The sequence below is a fragment of the Rhineura floridana genome, chromosome 11, assembly GCF_030035675.1.
Source record: "Rhineura floridana isolate rRhiFlo1 chromosome 11, rRhiFlo1.hap2, whole genome shotgun sequence".
Classification (NCBI taxonomy): domain Eukaryota; kingdom Metazoa; phylum Chordata; class Lepidosauria; order Squamata; family Rhineuridae; genus Rhineura; species Rhineura floridana.
Genome location: NC_084490.1, coordinates 58,404,994 through 58,420,134, shown reverse-complemented (window position 1 = coordinate 58,420,134; position 15,141 = coordinate 58,404,994). Strand labels below are relative to the sequence as shown.

Sequence of the window (15,141 nt, the reverse complement as noted above, 5' to 3'; positions counted from 1 at the left end):
TGGGACTTACCTCCATGTAAGTATGTATTTGATTGCAGCCTAAGTTATGATAGCCTGACAATAGAATACATTGCCAACAATAAAACACCCAAGCAACAGACATATGTGTGGTTTCCAAGAGGTCTCCAGTTACTGACCAGATCTGTTGACCTCAGGAACATGGTGGACTCATGTTCCTCCAGACCACATCTTGGGAAGTACTATTCAACTACCAGTCTGCTCAGCTTCTATAAGTGAAATGGGGGGGGGAGTCATCTCTGGCAGTAAAATGTCTCCTTGACCCAGACAGGGAAAGGAACACAACCTGCAAAAAACATGCTGCTAGAATGACCTTGCATTTCTGCAACTTCTCATCCAGACTGAAGCCAACTGTGAGAAGTTTAGCTGGGGCTAAAGGAAGATTTTTGTTACTTGGAAAAGGCTGGGGATTGGGGAAAGAGTCACACATGGACTTGATTTTATCCCACAGGCCATAAGTTCTCTTCCACTACCATATGAAAGACCACCATGCCCATCTGAAAGTTAAAATTAATAAAGACCTAATTCAATCTATTATTTAATATAATACATATTGCTTTTGGTGGCCTTTAAAGGATATATTAAACTAGGGAGGGAAAAGGAAGGAAGGTGGAGAGGGAAGAGACAACCAGAGAATACATGGAAGTACCAACAGATTTAGAAAAAGGGGAGAAAAGTGGGAAGGTATACAATTAAATCAATGTGGAGTAGAAGCTACTTTTTAAAATGTGAAGCTGCAACTCTCAGAAAACACTACAGATGCTGTTCACACACTGAGAGATATATCTGTATAAAACATGGCCTGAAATAGAATACTATCCTTTTATTTATTAATCTTTTAAAAGCATTTATAAATCATTTAACATTTTAAAAAAACTCAAGTGGTATACAGCCTAAAAAACGAACAATGTAACACTGAAACTCAATCATTATCTTTGCCACCATTATTTTGGAAGCACTGTACTGAACACAGTATCTCCTAGTTATCTAGAGGGGAACTGTTTCAAACGGTGTGACAAGTTCCCCCTAAATGCTGCCATTTTATATCAAAATCCACTTTCTCCTGGAGGAACTAATTAGAGTAAGAAGCCCAGAAAATGCTTGCCTATAGCCAACTCAATGCAGGTTACATTGTGAAAATACAGGTTTATCTGAACATAAGGTAAACAACGCTGGCTTGTTCACTTCCTGCCTTGGTTACATTTGATGATAAACTAGTGTTTTGTGCCTTTATAACCATCTTCTTTCCCCACTGGGCTTCATTTAAAAAAATATAAATAAAATGAGTGCATCTGCAGGACACACCATAGATTTTGTACCATGACCTCATGAACTTTATTCTAAAAGACAGGGCAATTGCACTATAAAAATTAGACCAAGACAGACAAATGATGAAGAGAAAAAAACAGTCACCTCTGAAAACTACACAAGTATAATTCTGTTTCACCTGTTTTTAGACTTTTTTAAAATTTCATTTTTATCCCACCCTTCTTTCAAAGAGCTTAAGGTGGTATGCATTATTCTCTTCTTTCCCCCCAATATTATATTCCAAGATCACTCGGTAAGCTTCATGGTTGAACAGGAATTTGTTCTTAGATCTCCTAGTCCAACATTCTAGCCACTACAGTGTATTGAAGGACTGGAATTCCAGAGTGAGGGCCAGTGTAATGTAGTGTGGTAGAAAAAAAGTAGCGGAGGAGAAAACGCAACTAGTGGAATTGTATGGCAGTGACCTTTTCTTCTCCTTTTGCCAAGCGTTTGTGCCATTTGTTTTATTTCACTGTTCAACCTGCCCTATTTTTAGACTCAAGGCCAGGAACAAGATTCATAAACTTTCTCCAGAAAAAATTGCCAATCAATCCCCACTGGCAGATTGCATCTAGTAATAACATATGTCTTCATGGTAATATTGTATCTGGTTCTAGACCATGGAAGTAGCAGAAAGCCACATGTGCAGCCACTGTTGAAATGACTGTCACAATCTGCTGAAAAAGCATCACATTTCAAGAAGTTCAGCTGAAGATTATTCAAAAAATATCACTCTGCACATAACATTTTGAACAATATACCATTTGGAGGTTATCAGAGCATGGATAATGCTGGACTATCGTGGTTTCTGGAGGGAAGTGAGGGTGGCGAGATTCTAGCTGGTGCACCAGCCTCAGCTAATGAAACGGTAGGTGTAACTTGGGCATCCAACAACAAAGGACTGTCTTGATGCAGTGTTGTTCCCATAGGGCCATTCTGAAGGAAATAGGAACCTTGCCTGTCTGCTTTAACTGCAGCTCCAACAGCACTTGAAGAAGCAGCAAAGCCGGTAGGAGAATGTGAGGCGTCCTTCCCTGGCTCTCCCTGTCAGGTTCCTACCTGCGCGTGGTTACTGCCTGTCTCTAGGCACCACCAGGGACTCCACCAGTCCGGACCGCTCTCTCTTATGATTTCTCTCCCCGCTCTAGCACAGATCTCAACAGATCCCCCTGCTAGGCAACCACCAGTAACGTCCCAATACTAGTATTCCCAGAGACTCTGAATACTGGTATTGTTATTCTCTTCACCGCTGCCACCATTTGTTACAGTTCCCCTTCAGCCTTGGTCATTACCTTACCCTCCCTTCTGGTCTGTGAAACCCCAGCCAAGGATCAGGCCTTTGGTAAACCAAATTAAGTATTTATTAAAGATAACAAAGCTAACAAGATTAACAAGATTTCTTCTTAAGGCACATAAGCATATGGTTTTACTCAATACTAATCCGAACTCCACCTCCCTCCTTCTTCACACTCTCCTGGCAAACAACTCTCTCAAACCCCACCAAGCAATCCACTCTTTCTCTTCTCCCCCCAGATTCCACAATTCACCACCTCACATTCACCCAGATTTACCTGTCATCCTTTCATTTATACTGTCAGCCATTTTAAACATTCAGCCAATCATCAAGCATTCTATTGCCCATTCACTCCCCTTCCTCTTTCACTACTTACCATGTATACTCTAAACAACCAGCACTTACCATATATACACTAATATATAGGAACATCACAGAGAACAAAACCTTTTGCCACCTCAACTCAAAAAAAAGGTAACATCAAGCCCCATGAAAATTAATGCATTTTTGCCATACATCACTTGAAATTGCCAAAAATGTTCCCCTCTCTGCGGGGCATGGATGGCCCAGAGAAACTGAAGGGAACATTTTGGGCTCCACTCTAATTTTGTCTGGAAATTTCTCAAAAGCAAGCATGGAATCATAATTTTTCTGACCCCATTTCCCCCTTTTCCCTATGAAAATATTTGCAGAATATAATCCTTTTAAAATGCACAGTTCATTCATTCATTCACTGGCGAGTAAGATTGTCTTCCAAGATAAGGTCTTTAACAGTGGGTTCATAGGTGACTGTGGAGGCCAATTCTGGTCAGTCCAGCAAAGCTGATGTTGAAGGATCATCGTTTCAACACTGGTAGTCTTTGCTTCTTCCAAAACGCTAACATTAGTCCATCTGTCTTCCCATGTAATTTGCAGAATTTTCCAGAGGAAGCATTGGTGGAATCTTTCAAGACGCTGGGAGTGGCATTTATAGATGGTCCATGTTTCACAGGTGTACAGTAAGGTCGGTAGTACAATGGCTTTGTAAATAAGCATTTTGGTCTCCCTGCGAATATCCCAATCCTCGAACACTTTGTACTTCATTCGGGAGAATGCAGCACTCGCAGAGCTCAGACGATGTTGAATTTCAGCATCGATGTCAGCTTTTACAGAGAGATGGCAGCCAAGATAGGGGAAGTGATCCACATTCTCCAACGTCACACCATTAAGCTGGATTGATGGTGCTACAGAGGGACTAGTTTGATGAAGCACTTTGGATTTTTTAATATTAAGTGAGAGCCCAAGCTTTCCATATGCTTTTGCGAAGACATTTAGGATAGTTTGAAGATCTTTCTCTGAATGTGCAGAGACTACATTATCATCGGCACATTGAAGTTCTACGACAGAGGTTGACATTACCTTACTTTTTGCTTTCAGCTTACTGAGATTAAAAAGCTTTCCATCTGTTCAATACATGATTTCCACACCAGTAGGAAGTTTCCCCTCAATAAGGTGTACAATCATAGCAATGAAGATAGCAAATAAGGTAGAAGCAATGATGCATCCCTGTTTTATGCCTGATCCGACTCTGAATGGATCGCTCTGAAAGCCATTGTTATCCAAAACTGTTGCTGTCATGTTGTCATGAAGGAGTTGCAAAATATTCACAAATTATCAGGGCATCCAGTTTTCAGAAGGATGGTCCAGAGAGCGGTTCGATTCACAGTATCAAAGGCCTTAGTCAGATCAATAAATGCTATATATAAAGGTTGATTCTGCTCCCAGCATTTTTCTTGAAGCTGTCGTGCAGTGACGGTCACGTCCACTGTCCCCCTGGAAGGGCGGAAACCATTTTGAGATTCAGGGAGGACATCCTCGGAGATCAGCAGGAGGCGATTTGTGAGGATCCTTGCAAGGATTTTACCTACAGTAGCAAGAAGGGAGATACCTTGATAGTTCCCACAATCTGTTCTATCACCCTTCTTAAAAAGGGTGGTAATTATGGCATCCCTAAAGTCTTCTGTAATCTCCTTCCTCATCCAGATTTTTTCGATGAGCTTATGAAGTTGTTGTGCAAGTTCAGGCCTACCTTCTTTAAAGATTTCATCAGGAATCCCATCAGGTCCACTAGCTTTGTTACTCTTCATTTGATTTACTTGCTGCATCCAAATTAGGGGATACTGCAAGCTCGTCTCTAGTTTGTTGTTGTGGAATTTGCAAGAATACCTCACCAGCTACAATAGAGTTATGATTAAGGAGGTCATGGTAATGCTCTTTCCAGCGCAGTGCAATAGACTCTTTACCCTTAAGAAGTTTGCTACCATCCATTGAACACAAGGGATTTGTACTGTAATTTATTGGTCCATAGATGGCCTTTGTGGCATTAAAGAGCCCCGTGCATCGTGAGCCTCTGCAAAGTGCTGGATTTCTTGAGCTTTCTTTATCCACCAGGCGTTCTTAAGTTCTCTAGTTCTTCTTTGGACCTCAGCCTAAACAATAGGCAACTGCTAACAGTTTTTCACCATGATTTCACTAGGACTGTGGTTCAAAGAGTTTATTTGTGTGTTCATGTGTGCTTTTCCTTTTTTTACTTTTAACAGTCCCCCCACCTCCCATGCCATAATGCAAACAACTTATAAGGCTCCCATCCGTTTTCAGATGAGGTTTGGCATGAACTCTCCTGAGTGCATAAAAACCAACTGCATAGTTATTTGAATCCAGATCAACATTTACCCTTTTAAACAAGATTCAGAGGGTCACACAAGTAATGCAGAAACATCACCTGCAGGCAACAGACTTCTGGAACTTGTCACAGTGCTATGAACTGAGATAGTTATCTCCTTTTCTCAAAGACTTGAGGGAAAATTTCCTTAGTATAACTATAATCAACTAAATGAGAATTCTTCATATAGTAAAAATACACAGAAACGACGCCAGGGGACCTTGCTTCCCAAAAGTAACAATGACAAGCATCCCTCGCTTGGAATTAGCAGATTTTCATTATATCAGCACCAATATCTAAAAAATAATGCACCATTTTGACTCATTATAAATACCATTCCTAAACCATAACCTCAAAATTACTCATTACAGTGCATAAATTTGACAGAACATATGTTTATAGGAACCAATTACAGCTAAATAGGACAGTGTGAACAAGTTAATAAAATTCCCTTCTTGTATGATGTGCCTCACTGAAAAATGCATCAGTTACGATCACTGTCAGAAATTCAGCAGACATAGAACTGAGGCTAGCAAATATGTAAGACTTTTTGTGCTTTGCTGCTGCTTCTCCAAAGCCTTGCTCGGTGATGGGTCCAACCATGTTCCCATGGGTAAAAGTAGAACTAAGCTTTGTACCAAGGAAATTTGATGTGTAGCTCAAGATTGTGGGAAAGAACTGTAGCTCAGCAATAAAACTTCAAGTTTTGAATTAATGAGAACCCACATGGGATTGGCAGGCCTTCCTCCTCCTAAAGGCAGTTGCATTCCCACAGCCCTAGAGACTGGGATTAATTCCTCCCTCAGGAGAGGCTCAGGTTTCTATAAAAGGTAAAGCAGCCTTTGCCAAACAGATGTTGTTGGACTACAATTTCCATCAGCCCCAGTCAGCACAGCTGTTGTAGCCTAACAACATCCAGAGGGCACCAGGATGGCAAAGGCTGCAGTGAAGAGTGACAAGACTGGGCCACAGGCAGCAGTCTGAGGTGAGTCAGGAACCAGAAGCTGGGGGACAAGCCAAAAAGTAGGACTGCAAAGCAAGGCCAGGCCAAAAAGCAAGGTGGGATCAAGGATTAAGCCAGGACTTAGAATAACAAATGATACAGAAACATACCAGAATTCAAGCAAGGCTCACCTAAAACAGGAAGCTCTTCCTACCCTGGACAATTCAGTGGACAACCTGGTTAGGCAGAATTAGGCGAGGGCATTGAAAAGCTGCTTCCTGCAGGTTTTATACCTTCCACAATTGGTGAATCACTAAACAGATCTAGCAGCTACTAACGAACCGAGGTAGAACTGCACCTAGAACTACCCTCGGGCCAGTTACCTCAGATGGAAAGATGGACTTAGGAGGAAATGCTGAAGTACTCAGAGTCTATAGTCATTTAATCTTTCTGTGAAGAAGTCCATGTGAACTTATTCTGACATGTTCAACCTTGCAGTGAATATGGCAACTTGTCAAATTTCTTATACAAGTGCAAGAAATAAAGTTGAAATCGTCACCCTAAAACATTCAGTTATTAAAACTACTGTAACACATTATCTTACATTATCTTAGCATACTTATACATGAATGGGTTTGTTCAACATGAAAAGGCAAAATGTGGGGCAAACTTGCCAGCAGAAGATGATTGTTTTTCCAAGTATCCTGGATGCTGGTCAATTTGATTCCCTCCAGATGTTTTGAACTTCAACCCCTATCATCCTTAACCACTAGCCATGCTGGCTGGACCTAAAGGGGAGTTATAGACCAAACCATCTGGAGGTATCTGTTTGGGGAAGGCTGCTCTAGAGTGCGGTCTTACCTCATTCTGGAATCTGGCAAGTTAAAAAAAAAATGGCACACAAGAACAATCAGGACTCCCAGGAATGCAATCACCAGTGCCAAGTGTCACTGCCAAGATCACAAAACTGAGGAAGAGGCATGCTAGAGAGGGACTCCAATTTTGAGCTGAAAAAGTTCTGGAAAAAACTTTGAATTATCCCTAACTAACACAGAATGCCTATCCCTAACTGGTGCAATTACTAGAGATCCCCATGAAGTCATATAAGTTATACTTCCCTAAGCCGGGGGAGGGGGGAAGAGGGAGAGGGTGTCATGGCCCCATCAGAGGACTCATCAGATGAGGATGACTCGGGAGTAACAGCAGCAGACCCAGAAGCAGCAGACCCAGAAGGAGAAATGGAGGAAACTCCTGAGAACCCAGCTCCTTCTCCCCCTCAGCTGCAGAGCACCCCAGACACAGCTGAAGCCCTTCAGCCAGACGCAGGCAGTGAACTCCCCCCTCACCTGCAGAACGTAGACAACAGAAGGTCAGGCAGAAGAGGGGCAGGCCTGTCCACTTAAGGCCAAAACGCTGATGGCTCACACCTGCTGACAAACCTGCTCCTTAAAAGTCAAACCTTGGTTTCAGCTTGTTGCTGACTACAATGTCAGGCGTGACCACTGTGTGTCTTCCTATCCCCTGAACCTTGACTTGGACTGATCTCTCGCCAAACTAGACCCGGACCTTCACTGACGTCTCTTCTGGATTTCTGGCTTGGCACGTAAGCTTTGAACGGCCTCTGCCCTTAACTTGCTTCCTCCTTGCTAGCTTGGCAGATTTATAGCCAAGCTGCCGGCTGAGGACTTACGGCCTGGCAATTACCAAGGAATCTCCAGCCCTGCCTGCACCCCCACCGACACTGCTATCTCAGTGAAGAGCTGACAGTATGCAAATTAGAAATTCCAGGGCATATGTAACATTAAACTACCTCTTTAGTCTGTTGTAACAAATAACATAGGTTTACAGTACCTTTATTATATTTATTGCAGCACAGGTTTTGTGTGTGTGGGGGGGGTGTTGTGGGCCGGAAATCACTTTGTTATATGCATGGTATACTAATGGTATACTAATGGTATACTAATTTTTGTAATGTATTTAGGCTTAACTCTGATCTGAATACCATTTATGGCTTTGGACCAATAACTGGTTCTCAGTCCCAACCCTCAAGGTACAATACGGGGATAAACCCTAGATTACAGTAATGTTTTTGATGGGCTCCTAGTGAATGGCAGTCTTAGTGATTCAATGGAATCTCCATATTAGGGACTGTGCACTTCTAACTGCATTACAATCTGCCCTGGACTACTAATTTGGTCTCTTGATTATTATTAGCCAGTGTGCCTCAATGGTATCTCCATAGTCAGAGTCTCTATACCCCTGAATGTGGTATACTGGAGGTTTACGACGACTGTGGTTAAGAATCCTAACTTAGACGACTTTTTGAGCAAGGTTTTGAAAAATCATGGAAACTGGTTCATCACGGTGAGTTAACAAGAGCCTCCTTATGTAGAGATCCTACCCAGAGTTATGGACCCTGGTTTGCGGCTAGAGATGTGAAGGCCTGGGGGGGGGGGACAGAAAAATTCGGGGGAGGAACTTTTATTTATTTATTTATTCTGATTTTTTTCTGAAAAATTGGGGGGAAATGGAAAAAACTGATTTCTTCTGTATTTTTCTGGGGGGGTTTCTGGGCCTTCATATCTCTATTTCCTGCTACTGGTTTCCATTTGACAAATGCCTGTGGTTTAGCTCTGACAGTTTGCCAGGATGTAGCAAACTAGTCCTGACTATGAATGAGAAAAATATCTCTTCTGGTGACTCTGCAGCTCCCAGCCAAGTTCAGCTAACTCCAGACACTGCCAGGACAGGAGGTAGCCCTGCAAACTAAGGTACAAACCTTGCAGGTTAGGACCCCCACGACACCAATTTAAGGTCAATGTCACTTATTTCTTACATATGTTGTCATCGGGTAGGGAACACCCAGGAGGGTGAAGATTTCTGGCCATTAGATCATATTCTTGATGTCCACGCAACTCCACTACTAGAATATAACCTTTCCTCCTTCAGTGCTTGGAATTTGCCCCTCTCAACTCCTGGTGGTTTATTTGGGAGGGATGTCCCACAGGGTTGTCCTTGAATTTTCTGACAAGGAGTGATATAGACACTGACAGTCGCCTCTTACCTAGGGTGCAAGTACTCAGCATCACCATATTATGGTCTGAACTGTAGCAGCACAAGACTTGGAAGAGAACTGTTAACAAAAAAAAATAGGAGGATGAGGAGGGAGATCAAATGAGATGAAGGCATGCACCCTTTCTCCTGAGGTTGAGTAATCTCTGTTTTTCCTGCTCTGCTCCATTACAAAACAGAATCCTAACAAAAATGTACCCGTCCAGGCTTCTTTATCTAGCCCTGGGGATTCAGTCACACCCACTCCCCAGTGACACCCCTTCTCACCAGCTCTGTTTTGCACCCTTCCTTAGTATTTTTGCATAGACAGAATGAACTCTGGATGCTTTTTGCTTGCCTAAATGGATTTCTGATGAAATTCACATTTGATGCCCCACCCACTTTTACTTTTTGCCCCACCACCAGTGACATGTGGACCCTGGAAGGGAATGTGGCTCCCAAGCCGAAAAAAGTTCCCCATTCCAGTTCTAGAGGCAGTTTCACTGCAGGATGGAAGGAAGGAGAGGCACTGGAAACACTGAGAGGGGCCAAGAAGTTGTGACAAGCCATAGTAGTCCACCATTATTTTCTACTAACCAGTTGCAAAGTCAAGTCCCACCATGATATTGCAACAATAAGCATTTGCCGAAATACATATACGTTTTATCAGAATGAATGAGTTTATCTAGGTTAAGGAATGCATCAAACAATTTTTAAAAATGTGCTTTATTTACTTTTTTAACTCTCTTCCCATCAGCATATATATACAGCGCTTTGCAAAAGTAATCATACCCCTGACCAATGCACTCATATTACTGAATTACAAATGGTACATTGTAATTTCATTCTGTATGATATTTTATTTTGAAACACTGAAAATCAATTATTGTTAAGTAACATTCCCCCTCTAGGATGCACACCTTAAAGTGGTGAGGGGAGTTGAGAGTGTTGGAGAAGCTAAGAGCAATGCCATCGGGAGTCTAGACCTAGAGGCTGGACTCCTAGCAGAGGCACCCAAGGCGGAATGGTCAAAGCTGAGACACCAGACTAAGATGCATCCAGACTCAGAGGAAGGCAATGGTAAATCACCTCTGAATACCTCTTATCATGAAAACTCTATGAATAGATTATCCAAATTGCAACACAAGATAGTGCTGGAAGATGAGACTCCCAAATCAGAAGGCACTCTATGAGCTACTGGGAAAGAACAACAGACAAATATGAGTACAGCTGTGACTAACGATGCAGCTGGGTCAAAGCCGAAAGGAAGCCCAGAGGCTGACGCACACAGATGCGAAAGGAGAGTTCGGAGTTGTATAATGTACACAATAGGAACATGGAATGTGAGAAGCATGAACCAGGGAAAATTAGAAATTGTCAAGCAAGAAATGGAACGTTAACAACATTACAATACTTGGCGTGAGTGAATTAAAGGACGGGAATGGGACATTTTGAATCAGGCGACTATAAAATATTTTATGCAGGAAATGAGAAATTAAGAAGAAATTGGGCTGTTTTAATAGTGAGAAGTGATGAAGCAAAAGCAATTAGGAGCTATAACGCAAAGTCTGAGTGAGTGACATCAATGAGATTTAACGGGAAACCTATTAACATAACCATCATCCAAGTCTATGCTCCAATGGCAAACGCAGAAGAAGAGGAATTGAAAAGATTTTACGCAGAAGTACAGGAAGAAATTGATCACACACCAAAACAAGATGTGCTGATACTCATGGGGGACTGGAATGCAAAAGTAGGAAACAGAAAAGAACTAGGAAAATGGGGCTTAGGAGATAGAAATGAAGCAGGAGGAAGACCTACTGAATTCTGTGAAGCCAATAATTTGTTTCTTGCCAACACATTTTTTGAGCAACCGAAAAAATGACTGTACACATGGACATCACCAAATGGTCAATATAGGAATCAAACTGATTATATAATTGGTAGCAGAAGATGGAGACGTTCCATACTTTCTGCAAAAACAAAACTGGGACAGACTGCGGTACAGATCATGAACTGGTAATATCGAAAATCAAAGTAAAGCTAAAGAAGAACAACAAAGCAACCATAATACCAAAATACAATTTAAATAACATCCCAGAAGAATATAAAGATCAAATAATGAATAGATTTGAGGCTTTAAACTTAGTTGACAGAGAACCAGAAGAACTATGGAGTGAAGTCAGAGACATTATCAGGGAAGAATGCAAAATGACAATACCTCTCGTTAAAAAGAGAGAAAGACCTCAACGGATGACTGAAGAAACTCTTAAAAGGGATAAAGAGAGAAGGAAAGCAAAAGCAAGAGACAGAAACACACTTAGAACCCTAAATGCAACAATACAGCGACTAGTACGTAAGGACAAAGAGAACTATCACAATAGTTATTGTAAAGAAATAGAAGAGGACAACAAAAAGGGTAGAACAAGAGCCCTATTCCAAAAGATTAGAGAAATTAAAGGGAAATTTAAACTAAGAGTAGGGATGTTGAATAATCAACAAGCTGACACCGAGATAAAATAAAAGGAAGATGGAAGCAATACACTGAAGAACTCTATAAAAGAGATGCAAGGATGACAGATTCATTCATGGAGGAACCATATGATGAAGAACCAGAAATTTTAGAATATGAGGTGAAAGCTGCTCTTAAAATACTTGGAAGAAACAAATAATCAGGACCAGATGGCTTACCAACAGAGTTGCTACTGAGACTGAATCTGTCCAAATTTTGACAAATATATAAAAGAAAACAATGGCCCACAGACTGGAAACGTTCGATATACATCCCAATTCCAAAGAAAGGGGACCCCAGGGAATGCAGTAATTATCAAACTATTGCCTTAATATCCCATGCAAGTAAAGTAATGCTACAACAAAGACCATATATGGAGTGAGAAATGACAGATGTCCAAGATGGATTTAGAAAGGGAAGAGAAAGAGATCATATTGCAAACATACGTTGGATAACGGAACGGACCAAGGAATTTCAGAAGAAAATCACCCTGTGCTTTATAGATTACAGAAAAGTCTTTGACTGTGTAGATCATGAAAAACTATGGAATGCTTTAAAAGAAATAGGGGTGTCACAGCATCTGATTGTCCTGATGCACAACCTATACTCTGCACAAGAGGCTACTGTAAGGGCAGAATATGGAGAAACCGATTGGTTCCCAATCGGAAAGGGTGTGAGACAGGGGTGTATTTTATCACCCTACTTGTTTAATCTATATGCAGAACACATCATATGGAAAGTGGGATTGGAGCAAGATGAAGGAGGTATGAAAATTGGAGGGACAAATATCAATAATTTAAGATATGCAGATGATACCGTACTCTTAGCAGAAACCAGTAATGATTTGAAATGAATGCTGATGAAAATTAAAGAGGAAAGCACAAAAGCAGAACTACAGCTGAACCTCAAGAAGACTAAAGTAATGACAACAGAAGATTTATGTAACTTTAAAGTCGACAATGAGGACACTGAACTTCTCAAGGATTATCAATACCTTGGCACAGTCATTAACCAAAATGGAGACAACAGTCAAAAAATTAGAAGGCAGCTAGGACTGGGGAGGGCAGCTATGAGAAAACTAGAAAAGGTCCTCAAATGCAAAGATGTATCACTGACCACTAAATTCAGGATCATTCAGTCCATGATACTCCTGATCTCTATGTATGAATGTGAAAGTTGGACAGTGAAAAAAGCGACTAAGAGAAAAATCAACATTTCAAATGTGATGTTGGATGAGAGTTGGATGACTGCGAAAAAGACAAATAATTGGGTGTTAGAACAAATTAAACCAAAACCATCACTAGAAGCTAAAATGATGAAACTGAGGTTATCATACTTTGGACACATAATGAGAAGACATGATTCACTAGAAAAGACACTAATGCTGGGAAAAACAGAAGGGAGTAGAAAAAGAGGAAGACCAAGCAAAAGATGGATTGATCCCAATAAAGGAAGCCACAGACCTGAACTTACAAGATCTGAACAGGGTGGTTTATAACATGTGATATTGGAGGTCACTGATTCATAGGGTCGCCAGAAGTCGTAATTGACTTGAAGGCATATAACAACAACAAGGTGACATTGGTTTTATGTTGGGAAATGTTTGTAAGAAACATAAAAAACTGAAACATGTTGCTTACATAAGTATTCAACCCCTGTACTGTCGAAGCTCCCAGTTTACACAGATGAAAGAAATTGCCCGATCGAGGACACAGTTACCTCACCATTGGCCTCGACCTGTGAACCATATAAGGTTGCTGTCACAAAACCACACTGTTGAAGGATCATTGGTCAGGCTGTGGACCTGAAGAAAAATGAAGACCAAAGAGCATTCAACAGAAGTGAGAGATAATGTAAAACAAATGCATAATTAGGAAAAGGGTACAAAATCATATCCAAGTGTTTGGATATCCCAGTGAGCGCAGTTCGATCACTAATCAGGAAGTGGAAGTTGCATCACACACCCCAGGCACTGCCTGTAATTCAGTAATATGAGAGCATTGGTCAGGGGTCTGATTACTTTTGCAAGGCACTGTATATATATATTTCTAAAATGTTCAGTTATTTTACCACATCTATATGTTCTGTTTCTGGGAGCCTTGCTGGTCTATGACCGTAATAAAGTTATTTGATTTTGTTTCTGGAAGCACAGCTATGCAATGGCATGAAGTCTTCAGCCTGAAAGAGTTTTGTTGCTCATTCTTTTCTAAGGCTACCTATTCATTATGTTTTTTCAAACCTCACAAATCTTCAGTCTGTCAGGACTTCTCAAACATTTACTTATTTATATCACAAACTATACGTCATGATCTATAGCACAAATAAAAAAATGCTGAAGATACTGTCCATAGCTAAATTATTCTATATATTCTTAGAAGCCTTTCTGTCCCTGAGAGATAACTGCAAACGAACTGCATTAAACTAAAACAACCCTTCCATAACTCACCATGCCTACTATTAAAGCTAGGAAAAGTACTCTGCTTCTGAAGGAACAAAAGGAGGAGAGATTTCCACTCCTACAGGAATTACAGCTTAAAATAATTCTAAAAATATGCAGCTAATGTGGAATATCACAAGACAGGAATCAGGCGTATGGACAGCTTTCGCAAGTTACTCCATTAAAAACTCAGACCAAAAATAAACCTGCCGCTGTGTGCTATATTTATTCAAAGAAACCATGTAAATGTTGAAATTAACTGTAAATGTATGGGATTCAGCTCCAAATATCTATATCCACAGGAGATAGCCACACAACCCCCTATCTGATCAACTCCATTGAAAGAGCTTTCTCGTTTATCTGAATGCCAACTTATTTCTTGTTTTTTGTTTTCCTATAGGCTGATGATTCTAAAGTTCCACAACCAGTGAGTACATTTTTTGAAACATGCATGCATGGACACACACAAATACTCAAAAATTAGTAGATAGATCATTGCATACTAACAAATATTTGTACACACTCACCAATGCAAAATAGTCAAAATTGTTATTTTAGAATAGCATGTTGTTCTGCTTTTGAAATGCTTGTACTGACTTCCCATTATAAAACTGAATTCTAACAAAAAAGGCAACCACTAAAACGTAAATGTATTGCCTTCAAGTCAATTCTGACTTATGGCGACCCTATGAATAGGGTTTTCATGAGGCTGAGAGGCAGTGACTGGCCCAAGGTCACCCAGTGAGCTTCATGGCTATGTGGGGATTTGAACCCTGGTCTCCCAGGTCATAGTCCAACACTTTAACCACCCTCTTTCATTCCCTTCTCTCTCTCTTGCACCCTGCAACATAATTTCTGAATCCTTTTTTTTTCTTGG

The 15,141-nt window shown here is 40.9% G+C and overlaps 1 protein-coding gene across 11 annotated transcripts in view; it reads right to left on the bottom strand.

The window, feature by feature from the left end:
- TANC2 (tetratricopeptide repeat, ankyrin repeat and coiled-coil containing 2) overlaps positions 1-15,141 on the bottom strand; it is a 378,583-nt gene that overhangs the window by 210,392 nt on the left and 153,050 nt on the right. For 7 of the 11 annotated variants that reach the window (XM_061588302.1, XM_061588293.1, XM_061588296.1 and 4 more), the window contains one exon: positions 9,329-9,397. The exons of the other annotated variants lie outside the window; for them this stretch is intronic. In XM_061588302.1, the coding sequence (XP_061444286.1) occupies positions 9,329-9,397 (69 nt within the window). The remainder of the gene's footprint in view (positions 1-9,328; positions 9,398-15,141) is intronic. 11 annotated transcript variants of the gene reach the window in all.